Below are 11213 nucleotides of genomic sequence, written 5' to 3'. Positions count from 1 at the left end.
TCAAGAAAACATCGAGAGCGTGACGAGGGGTACAATGGCTAAAAGGGGGTAAAACACGGGGCACGGGGGCGACCATCGCATTCATCCGCCGTCCGCGACGGCGCGTTCCGCCCTTTTCCAACACCGACGCGCGTCCGACCCCCGGGACTGAGCATTTTGGCGAGGACAGCCAGCCGCCTATCGATCAACGAGGGGAGGCGAATCGGCACACGGCAACGCGACGACCGACGCGATGCGTGCGCGCGAGCTATGTCCTACGTAACCCTCGCCTCGTAAAAGTGCGGGGCGAGCTCGGTGAGCCAGGATGGGTCGACGACGGTGACGTCGCGCATGTACTCGCGATCGGTGCGCACGGCGGCGCAGTACACCACGCACGGTGGACGGGCGTGGAAGAGGGCGGAGCTCGGGTGGACGCGGAGCTCGCGCGCCCGAGCGCGCGCCGTCGTCGCGCGAAGAGAGTGGAAGACGGAACCGTCGGCACCGCCTCCGTACGGTGCCAGCGCGGCGGCGTTGGCGAAGAAACCAGCCGCGATGGCGCGACGAATCGGAATCGTGTCGTCTCCGCACGACGAATCGGTGAGAACGCCGAGCCGCGCGAGGTGCCGTCTCAACTGCGCGCGAATGTCTCCGGCGCGAAGAAGCGCTCGGTGATTGAGCATGTTTTCGCCCGCAAACTTGGCTTGATTTCGCGCGTCGCGGTACGCGTCGTGAATGTTCAGCATCATCACCGCGTCCCCTTCCTCCACGGCGAAACGATTGCGCATTTCGTCCAGTCGTTTCTTCTGCCCGCGGTGCGTGACCCAAAGCGAGCGCACTTGCTGGTACGCCGCAACCGTGAGCGCCTCTCGAACGCACTCCATCTCTCCGCTCACGAGGAGCATCTTCCCGAGCTGGGGATCGACGGGTAATTCGGCTAGATGAATCCCGAGCGGGTTCGTGAGCTTGGCGTCGTCGTCCAGAGCCTTGAGCGCATACAGGAGCTCGAGCGCCTTGATCATGTTCGCCTCGGGCGGCGGCGACACCCACTCGAAATTCATAATATTATCTATCCCCATGGCTTTGATTTGCAGGACCACGCTCGCTAGATCACTTCGAACGATCTCTGGCGCCGTGACGTCGGCCAACGCTCGATAGTCGATCTCGGTGCACAGGCGAAAGCACTTACCCGGGCGAACGCGCCCGGCTCTTCCGGCGCGCTGGTTCGCGCTCGCCTTGCTCACCGGAGCGACGAACAAACTCTCCATCCCGCGTTCGGGATCGAACGCTTTCTGCTTAGAGAAGCAGCAATCTATCACGTACACGATGCCCTCGATCGTGACGGACGTCTCCGCCACGTTTGTGGCGACGACAACTTTTCGAGTTCCTCTCCTCGCCGGCCTAAACGCCTCCAATTGAGCGGCTGGATTCAATCCCGCGTAGAGCGGGCAAACGACTAAATCTAGCGCGTTACGCGAATTCCCTGAACGACTTTGCATCTCTCGCGCCTCGTCCTCGAGCAAACGCACCGCATCGTCGATCTCTTCCTCTCCCGTGAGAAAGATTAAAATGTCACCCGGACCTTCGCCTTGGTGCACGTCCAGCGCCGCATCCACCGCCCTCTGCACGTAATCCCCAGTCGGTTCATCGGCGTAATGAATCAGTACGCCGTGCGCCCGACCCTCGACGGACATGATCACGGGCTTCTTGGACGGTCCCGCGTCGGCGCCGCGCGCATCGGCGGCGTCGGCTCTGCTCGCGTCAAAAAATTCCGCAAACAACTCCGCCTGAATCGTCGCGCTCGACACGATCAACCGTAGATCCGGTCGCGCACGCTGGACCTTTTTCAATAACCCCAACAACACGTCCGTGGCGAGCGTGCGCTCGTGCGCCTCGTCCACCATCACCACCGAATACTTTGTCAATAACGGATCGTCCGCCAACTCTCTCAACAGCGCGCCATCCGTGCAAAACTTAATCTCCGTCTTTCCCTCCGCGCACACGTCCTCGAACCGAATCGCGTACCCCACGACGTCCCCTAACACGCACCCGACCTCCTCCGCCACCCTCTGCGCCACTGTCTGCGCCGCCACTCGCCTCGGTTGCGTCACCGCCACGCCGCGTCCGCTCGCGCACCACCCGCCCGCTCTCAAATACTGCGGTATCTGCGTCGTCTTCCCGCACCCGGTGTGCCCGACCACGATCGTCGTCGCGTGACGTTCGACGCAGTATAACAACTCGTTCTCGTGCGCGGCGATCGGGAGCGCTCGGCGTCGCGCGCTGAGGCTTTGCTTGGGATTTTTCTCAAAATTGATGATTCCAACGCCCACCGCGCTGCCTCTGTTCGCATCGTCATCTGCGTCGACCTCCAGGGATAGGAGCGTCGATGGACGATTGATGCTCGGAGCTTCGGCGCCGGGACGCCAGAAGCCGGACATCGACGCGGGACGAGCGGCGCGGTGTGCGGTCGGTGGCGACGGATGCGCGAGGCGAGCGAGACGCGCGAGCAAAGGATGTTTGGGAGGATGACGACGAATGGATCGAATGAATCATCGAGCTTTCGCGCGTTACAATCATGTGATGTTTCCATGTTTACTCCACGGTGACGGATTTCGCGAGGTTTCTCGGTTGGTCCACGTTGTGCCCGCGTAAGACGGTGAGGTGGTAGCTCAGGAGCTGCAGAGGAACGATGTTGATGAGGGGTTGGAGGCAGTCGGCGACCTCGGGGACACGGATGATCATGTCCTTCCCGCACGCGTATTGATCGAGCGAGTCATCGTTCTCGCCAACGATGAGAATACATCGCGCATCACGAGCTCTGAGCTGTTCGATGACGGACTTTTGCTTGACGTAGGACGAGTCTCGCGTGGCAATGACGACGAGCGGCAGGGTGTCGTCGACCAACGCGAGCGGACCGTGCTTCATCTCGCCGGCTAAGATCCCCTCGGAGTGGAGCAGGGCGACTTCTTTCACCTTGAGCGCACCTTCAAGGGCGGTGGCGTAGTTGAATCCGCGGCCGAAGAGTAAGAGAGAGTTCTCGTTCACGAGTGTCTTTGCGAGCGAGAGCATTTGCTGATCGAGCTCCAGCGCGCGACGCATATTGTCCGGGAGGTCGGCGAGACCGCGCATGATCTCCATGCGACGATCGTGCAAAGAGCGAGAGTCTTCGCTCAGCGCCAAGGTGAGGAGGACCATGGCGGTGATTTGACACGTGTACGCCTTGGTGGAAGCGACGCCAATTTCGGCGCCCGCGTTAATGTGGATCCCGCAATCTGTCGCGCGAGAAATTGCAGAGCCGACGACATTGACGATACCGATGCACAGCGCGCCCTTGGACTTGGCGTACTCCAACGCTCGCAGCGTATCCGCGGTCTCTCCGCTCTGCGAGATGAAAATGATGGAATCGTCGCGGAAGAATGGACACTGTCGATCGAGGACGTCTGAAGCGAGCTCGAGCGTGACGGGCAGCTCGGTGAGCTCCTCCATGAGAGATCGAATGGCGATCGCGCTGTGATAGCTCGTCCCGCAACCGCACAAGATGATTCGCCTAGAGCGACGAATCGTGCTCAAATAATCCACCATACCGCCGATGAACACGCGCTGAACCGTCTTGCCGTCTGGCTCGAACACGACGCGCCCGCGCATGGTTTGCGTCATCGCGTCTGGCTGCTCGTGAATTTCCTTCTTCATAAAGTGGTCGTAGTTCCCCTTCATGATCTGTTCCACCTCCATGGTGAGCGTCTCCACCGTGCGCTCGACCTCCGCGGAGTTCACAGTCGGTGCGTACGCCAGGCTCGGCGACTCGACGCCGTCTTCGTGATGCACTCTCTCCATGCGATAAATCCCGTACGCGCCGTTTTGAATGTGCGCGACGTCATCGTCCTCGAGGTGTAACACGCGCTTGGTGTGCTCAACCATCGCCGAAGCGTCGGATGCGAAATAAAACTCCATGGACATCCTCTTCGTCCGCTTCGAGTTCGGCGCGAACCCCTCGCTCGTGACGAGCGCGTGCTGCTCCCCCGGGTGCGGACCCTCCACGATACCGAGCAAGAGCGGCGACCCTCTCTTCGCCGCCACCAACTCCCCGGGATAATGCTTCGACTTAAACGCCAGCGCGTACGCCCCCTGCAACTGCCTCAAAACCTCCATCACCAACTGCCTGAACGTGCACTTTTCTGAAAATTTATCGTACAGATACTTTGTCAACTTTGGAATCACCTCCGTATCCGTATCGCTCTCGAACACGTACCCCTTTCGAATCAACGTCTCCCTCAGCGCCTGATGATTCGTGATGATCCCGTTGTGCACGACCAAAAAATCATTATCCGCACCGCTCGAGTGCGGGTGCGAATTCTTCGACGCCGGCGGTCCGTGCGTCGCCCATCGCGTGTGCGCGATGCCGCAGTGCGTCTCAAAGTGCGTCCCCCCGTGTAATTCCCCTTCGCTCGCCGTCAACAGCGCCTCCAAATTCGCAATCTTCCCCGTCGCTCGAAACACCACGCTCGTCGTCTCCGTCGCGTCGCGTCCGTCCTCGATCGCCAACCCCGCGGAGTCGTACCCGCGGTACTCCAAACGTCGCAATCCGGTGAGGAGCTTCTCGACGATTTCTTTCTGGCTCTTCGGGCAGTTATAGTTCAGGTACGCGAAGATCCCACACATCGCACCCGACCGCGCCGCGGGTCCACCGAACGCGCGCGTCGTCGTCCCGCGCGCGAGCGATCGCGCGGAGGTTTTTCACTCCCGCCCCGCGGCGGTCGCGGTGTCGTTTGTACGCATCGATCGGGGGTTTCTTTTTCGCGCGGTGATGGTTTTTTTCGCCCGATGATGGTTTTTTCGCCCGCTCGCGCTCGCCCACTGATGGGTTTTCGTTGGCGTGTCGCGCGCTCGCCCGATGATGGGTTTTCGTTGGCGTGTCGCGCGCTCGCCCACTGATGGGTTTTCGTTCGCGTATCGCGTGCTCGCCCGATGATGGGTTTTCGTTGGCGTGCTCGTGACGTGCCCACCGCGCGCGCGCGACGTCGTCACGCGCGTCGCCCGCGACCGGTGCGTCGACGTCGCGCGCGCGCGCGCGGTGGACGTTCGGGCCACGGTCGATCGCTCGATCGCCGTCGCGCGGACGATCGCGCGCGCGCGGGCGTGGACCGAGGGATGATGGACACCGATGGGCGCGCGGTGACGGTTGGACGCGATCGTGACGCGCGCGACGCGGACGCTCGGACGCGCGTGGGTGAGCGACGAGCGATGGGGTCGTCGGACGGCGCGCGGTGGACGCGCGAGTGCGGACGTGGGATCGGGAGGGGGCGGACGTCGACCGAGGGGTGGGATGGTGGATTTTTGAACCGACCGCGGCGCGGACGCCGGGCGGGACGGAGGGGACGGGACGGCGACGGCGCGCGGACGGCGCGCGCGGACGATGCTCGGGGCGCGCGAGGTCGGGGTGGGTGGCGATGTGAGGGTCGATCGATGGGCGCGCGCGATGGAGGACTCGGAGGGGACGCGGTGCGGGCGAACGCGTCGAGGCTGTCGGCGCTGGAGGCGTTGCCGAGGGACTGTTTGTTGTACGCGTGCGGGTTCATGGACGCCGCGAGCGTGGAGACGCTCGGGCGGTGCTCGAGGACGATGCGAGAGGTGACGCTGGATGATTCGCTGTGGAAGACTCTGTGCGAGGCGCGGTGGCGAATGCGGCCGGCGAAGACGTGGGCGCGGAGCGCGAGACTTCCGTTCGCCTCCACGTTCGGGACGAGCGCGAACGTCGACAGACCGAACGCGCGGAGAGGTGGCGGTGGATGGCGCTCGGCGTACAGGGAGCGATATTCTACGAGAGGTGTCGCGATAGTCGCGGCGAAGCGCGTTATTCGAGTCGATTGTGCCGCTTTGGGCGGCGTCATGCAAACGAGCGCTTTGCAGCGCGTGATGAACAACGCACAAGCGGGCGACGTCGTCGAGCTCGGTCCGGGCACGTACGAGGGTTCGCTGACTATTCCCAGAGGGATTGAACTCTTGGGCGTGGGTAAGCGCGAGGAGATTCGCGTCGTGAGCGACGAGCAGCCGGCGCTGATAACGGCGCGCGCGCTGAACAACTCGCACGGCGCCAGCTCGTTGGTGACAAATCTCACGCTGTGTCGAAAGAGCTCGACCAAGCGCGGGAGTCTATCCGGCGATGGACACCAGGCGTGTGTGTACATCTCAGATGGGTCGCGATTGCGCTTGGATAGCTGCGACGTGATCAGCGCGGGCGAAGGCGTCGTGGCGACGGGCACCGACTCCATCGCGCAAGTGCATGCGTGCAACATTAACACCGTGCTAAGCTCCTTCTTAACGACGTCAGGAGGCTCTCTCACGGCGTGTAGGATCACGGCGGCGATGACAGGCTCCGAGAGCGGACATGAGGATGAAGAGCTGGATGAAATTGAAGTCTTGTCCTCATCTCGCGGGTACAACGGCTTGTTTGCCGCCGTTTCAGCCTTGTCTGGCGACGTCGAGATCATGAACAATCGCATCGTGAACGGACACGCTCACGGCGTGGTCATGTTTGACCGCGCGCACGGTGAGATTCACGATAATCTTATCGCGAATAACGTCGGCGCGGGCATTTCGATCGGTGTGTCGTCCACGGCGAACATCTCAAACACCATCGTCGCAAACAACCGCAGCGTCGGCGTCGCCATGTGCGGTCGGGGTCGCATTCAGAACTCAGAGGTTCGCGGGAACGCTTTCAACGGGATCGATATCTCTCAGCGATACACCACTCGAGATTACTTCACTGCGCACGCGGATGAGTTCGATGAAGAACTCGATCTTGAGGAAGAGTTCTCGGCGTTCTTGATGGATTTGGACACCACTAACGAGAGCGATGACGGAGAATCTGGGGAGATTGACGTCATCGTCGAAGGATGCCACATCTTGGCGAATGCGAACGACGGTGTGTCCGTTTCTGGTGGAGCAAACGTCGATATCTTCGGATCAGAGCTCAGTGGGAACTTTTGCAACCTCGCCATCGATCGTGGAAATGTGAGATGGAGCCGAGTCACGGCGGAGGGGCACGGAGAACAAATGGTCGACCTATCCGACGCGGTGGGCATACGCATCGCTGGTATGCATTCGACTCTACTTCCGCTTCCCTCTTCGAGACCAGCGACGCCGTTGAAACGCGAGACATCGCATGGGATGATCAAGTCACCAAAGTTCCGTCGAGTCATTGACTTTGACATTCAGGTTCAGGACCAACAGATCACCATCGTTACGTGAAAAAAGCTAATGTGAAACAAATGTACAGCGTAAATACATAAACTTTTGGTTGCACGAGACTGAGTAAACTCGCTCTTGTCCAGCGTCACGTCGATCAGGCGTGCGCTTGTAATTCCATCTGTACGGCTATTTCTGCAAGAAGTTTCCACTACCAACTACTATGCTACTCCGCCGCGAGTTTCCCCGCACTCTGCCCCGCGAGTCTACCTGAAAACCAAGCGTAAACAAAATTGAATCCGCCGATTCTTCCGAAGACATCGCACACCTCTCCGCACAAGAACACTCCCGGCGCCTTGAGAGACTCCATCGTCGCCGTGTTGAGCTCATCCAAAATGACACCACCGCCGGTGACCTCGGCCTTACGATAACCCTGATGGCCCTTGACCGAGACTTCATACTCTGTCAAGACTTGAAGGAGCTTGAGGCGATCATCTTTTTTCAGCTCGCAGATTTTACATCGCGAATCGACGCCCGACTCAGCCACCAATGCGTCGGCGAGTCGACTTGGCAGCGCGTCACGAACTCTGTTGATGACGAGCGCACGACCCGGAGGCGCCGTCAAACGCTCCTGCCACTCCTCGCGCTTCACTCCACTCCAGTTAATAACCATCTTGGGCGATGAAGACGACGTCACCTCGTCAAAATCTTCATCCTTTGTCGATCCTCCCTTTGCGGAATTTGAGCGCACGAGCGGTCGCACGAGATGATGGCTCATATCCAACACGCTCGGTCCGCTGAAGCCGCGATGGGTGAACAAAAATCCCTTTCGATTCGCCTTGGCCGCTTTTTTACTCCCCTCGGCGCCCGAAATCTTGAGTTCGACCTGGGCGGTGAGGCCCGGGAGTGGTTCGCCTCCCGGATGTGCCCCAGTGAGCGGCACCAACGCAGGATAGGGCTCGTTCAGTGAATGTCCGAGGTCTCTCCTAGCGATCACGAAGCCGGTACCATCGGTACCGACAGCGGGAAAAGATAAACCGCCCATCGCCAAAACCAACACCCGCGCGCGCTCGTCTCCGCGCCCGCGCACGCGCAGCGTCCATCCTGCACCGTCACCACTTCTCACCACGCCATCGATCGAGCTCTCGTACCGAAACTCCACCCCAACCTTTTCACACGCCTCCACCAATCGATCCCGAACCTCTTTTGAGGAGTTGCTCAGCGGAAAATACTTGTTCGTCGTCTCCTCCAGGCCGAGCGCGACGCCGACGTCCTCCTCGATCCACGCTCGACATCTATCCACACTCCACGACTTCAACAGCGCCTTCAGCGCCCGAGCAGAGCTCTCTGTCACGAAATCTTTCTCCGTGGCGCTCACCGGGAGCACGTTACACCGCGATCCTCCCGACATTAAGATTTTCTTTCCGCACTCACCGTTGCGCTCATACACCACCACCCGCGCGCCTTGTTTTGCCGCGAAGTACGCCGCCGTGAGTCCCGCCGCGCCGCCCCCCAGCACGGCAACCTTTGAACCATCGTCATCGCTACTACTCGTGGACGACGCGTGCGTCACGATGCCGTGACGACGAAAAGAAGACGGTTTCAGCGTTCGGCTTCGAAACGGCGGCGGCTGGTCAACGCGCGCGCGAACGAACGCGCGCACGGCGACGAGGAGGGCGTGCGAGGGCATGGGAGGGATGGTGGCGCCGGCCGCGAGCGCGTTAGAGCGCGCGCGGTCGGGCGAAGCGATGACGAATGAGGTACTTCTGGTTGGTTGCAAAAAGCTTTCAGTCGACTTTGTTGTTTCTACGCGTGTGTTATTCGATCATCATTCGAAGTGTCAACCTTCGAAGACGTTCATGGGAATGACATCTTCGCTGTCGCGAACGATGCCTCGTTTTGGCGAGCGAGAGCTCGAGCGCGGGGTATTCCCGGAGACGGATCGAAGTGGCGGCGATTTGGGCGTGGCGGCGGCGGTGGCCTCCTCGTTCTCCGCCTCCTCCTCCATGGCGGCCTCGTCGCCCTTCGTCTCCTCGTCGTCTCTCTCTATCGCAGGTTCCTGCGGCTCCGAGGGAGGACAGTGTACGTCGGCTAAGACACTGTCAGAGGGTGGTTTCATTGCGTCCGGAGCGTCGAAACCGTCTTCATCGCTCTTGGCCTCGCCCTCGTCTTCGGTAGCGTCGCCCTCAGCGTTTTCGGCGCAAATCTCGGATTGCAGCATCTCATCGTACTTTTCGTTCATTTTACTCATGTGAAGCGTGAGCGCATACAGCTCTTTTGCCGATTTCCGGAAATCAAGTATGTGCTCGTCTCTCTGCTGCACGCGCGTGTTCGCGACCTTGAGCTCGTGTCTGAGAGGCGCCTGCGCTTCGTCGAGTTCGGCGACGCGCGCCTTGAGAGTTGTGATTTCTTCGTTGAGCTTTGCCGTTGTCTCAGCGTTCTGCGCGTGCGTATTAGCGATAGCGTCCGCGTGCTGCTTCTCCAAAGCCGACGTGGCGTCGCGATGCGCGGTCTCGATACTCTGAAGCTTAGTCTCGAGCTCCACCTTTTCGCCGACGAGCGCCTCGACACGTTCCTCGGCGTCTGCCCTGGCCCTAGCTTCGACCTCAATCTTGGATTTCGCCTCGTCTCGCTGCGCGCGCGTTTCCTCGAGCTCTTTCACCAGCGCCTCGTTCTCGACGAGGTCGACTTGAGGTCGTTGTTCGTCGCTCGACGCCTTGGTACGCTCCAGCTCGGCCACCAGCTCCGTCTCGCGCTTCTCCTTCTGCTCAATATTGCCTTGGAGTTCTTGGACGAGCGTACGAAGCTTCTCGTTGGCCTCGTTCATCTCTCGCAGCTTCTGTTCGAGCTCCGTCACGGGCCCACTGGAACCGATGACGTCCGAATCGCGCGTCCGCTTCGCCGCGTCGTCCCGCGCCGACGCCGACGCCGGCGACGCCCGCTTCTTCTGCAACGGCGTCGCCGTCTCCTCAATCGGCGCTCGCGTCGCTCTCGGAACCGTCCCTTCCGGATTCAGCTCGAACCTGTAATCCAACTGAAACGGCAGCGTCAACATGTCCCCATCCGCCAGGGCGTAGTACTTGTCCTTCTCCATGCGTTCGCCGTTCAGACTCGCCCCGTTCCTCGACACGTCCACAATCTTCACGTCAAACTCTGGCGGCCACTTCGACGCATCCTTCACCTCACACGTCACCACCACGTGCTTCGCGCTCACTGCGTCATTCAAAGCACCCGCGTCGCTCTCGTCAGTCCTCCAAACGCGCGTCCAGTTTTCAAAAAACAAAAATCACAGACATCGAAATCACCCATCGACGCACCGCTCGGCACCTCCAGCGCTAAATCCGCCGGTTGCCCTCGCGCCCTCGCCGTGCCCTCGCGATTCATCACCACCCGTCCGATCACCGTGCTCTTCAATCGGAGCTTCATCGCCCGTCGTTGCCCGTCCACCGCGCGCGCGCGCGTCGCGCCCATCTCCGCGCGATCGACGTGTGTCGCCGCCATCGCGTCCTCGCTCGCCGGCACCAGACGCGCCCACCACCGTCCGTCGTCATCGTCGCTCCCGTCCGCCGCCTCGACCGCGCTCGAGGTCGCCATCGTCGTCCACGCGCGCGCGATGTGTCGCCTCGCGCGCGAGCCCGACGGGCGTGGGCACGGTCCCAAACCCCATATTTCCCTCGACACACGCGCGAGCGTCGGGGCACGGTCCCAAACCCCATATTTCCCTCGACACACGCGCGAGCGTCGGACCGACCCCCCCGTGTACGAGTCATCACTCAAAGATAATATCCATCCACGCCCCACCGACGCCCCGACGTCCGCGCGCGCGTCCACCGCGCGCGCGCGATCGCCCGTCGCGTCGCGCGGCGTCCATGTCCGCCGCGCCCGCGCGCGCGCGCGCGACGGCGACGCGGGACGTCGCGTCGACCGACAAGGGGTGGATGGGCGACGGACGGCGCGCGCGGCTGGCGCCGGGGCGACGCGTGCGGTCTTCGACGCCTCGACGCGACGCGCGCGCGGTGCGGGGGACGCGCGACGGTGGGATGGGGGATGAT

General features: G+C 61.5%; 5 protein-coding genes across 5 annotated transcripts; 1 reads left to right on the top strand and 4 right to left on the bottom strand.

Moving 5' to 3' along the window:
• Positions 1-254: 254 nt before the first annotated feature.
• On the bottom strand, positions 255-2414 carry OT_ostta05g04080 (Helicase, C-terminal; the record flags this gene model as incomplete). Its single annotated transcript, XM_003079464.1, has 1 exon — positions 255-2414. One exon carries the CDS (start codon positions 2412-2414, stop codon positions 255-257), a length of 2160 nt encoding a protein of 719 aa, XP_003079512.1.
• A 154-nt stretch (positions 2415-2568) lies between these two features.
• On the bottom strand, positions 2569-4635 carry OT_ostta05g04070 (Glucosamine-fructose-6-phosphate aminotransferase, isomerising; the record flags this gene model as incomplete). Its single annotated transcript, XM_022984343.1, has 1 exon — positions 2569-4635. One exon carries the CDS (start codon positions 4633-4635, stop codon positions 2569-2571), a length of 2067 nt encoding a protein of 688 aa, XP_022839084.1.
• An 804-nt stretch (positions 4636-5439) lies between these two features.
• Positions 5440-7224, top strand: OT_ostta05g04060 (Parallel beta-helix repeat; the record flags this gene model as incomplete). Its single annotated transcript, XM_022984342.1, has 1 exon — positions 5440-7224. One exon carries the CDS (start codon positions 5440-5442, stop codon positions 7222-7224), a length of 1785 nt encoding a protein of 594 aa, XP_022839083.1.
• Positions 7225-7387: 163 nt separating this feature from the next.
• OT_ostta05g04050 (FAD-dependent pyridine nucleotide-disulphide oxidoreductase) lies at positions 7388-8851 on the bottom strand (the record flags this gene model as incomplete). Its single annotated transcript, XM_003079460.1, has 1 exon — positions 7388-8851. The coding sequence occupies one exon, from the start codon at positions 8849-8851 to the stop codon at positions 7388-7390; it is 1464 nt and encodes a 487-aa protein (XP_003079508.1).
• A 150-nt stretch (positions 8852-9001) lies between these two features.
• Positions 9002-10755, bottom strand: OT_ostta05g04040 (Forkhead-associated (FHA) domain; the record flags this gene model as incomplete). The annotated part of the gene is made up of 2 exons (XM_022984341.1): positions 9002-10374; positions 10479-10755. 2 exons carry the CDS (start codon positions 10753-10755, stop codon positions 9002-9004), a joined length of 1650 nt encoding a protein of 549 aa, XP_022839082.1.
• Positions 10756-11213: the final 458 nt, after the last annotated feature.

The sequence above is a fragment of the Ostreococcus tauri genome (assembly GCF_000214015.3).
Source record: "Ostreococcus tauri WGS project CAID00000000 data, contig chromosome 05, whole genome shotgun sequence".
In the NCBI taxonomy this organism is placed as follows: domain Eukaryota; kingdom Viridiplantae; phylum Chlorophyta; class Mamiellophyceae; order Mamiellales; family Bathycoccaceae; genus Ostreococcus; species Ostreococcus tauri.
The sequence above is the reverse complement of the archived record's forward strand: the minus strand, read 5'-3'. Positions and strand labels throughout refer to the sequence as shown.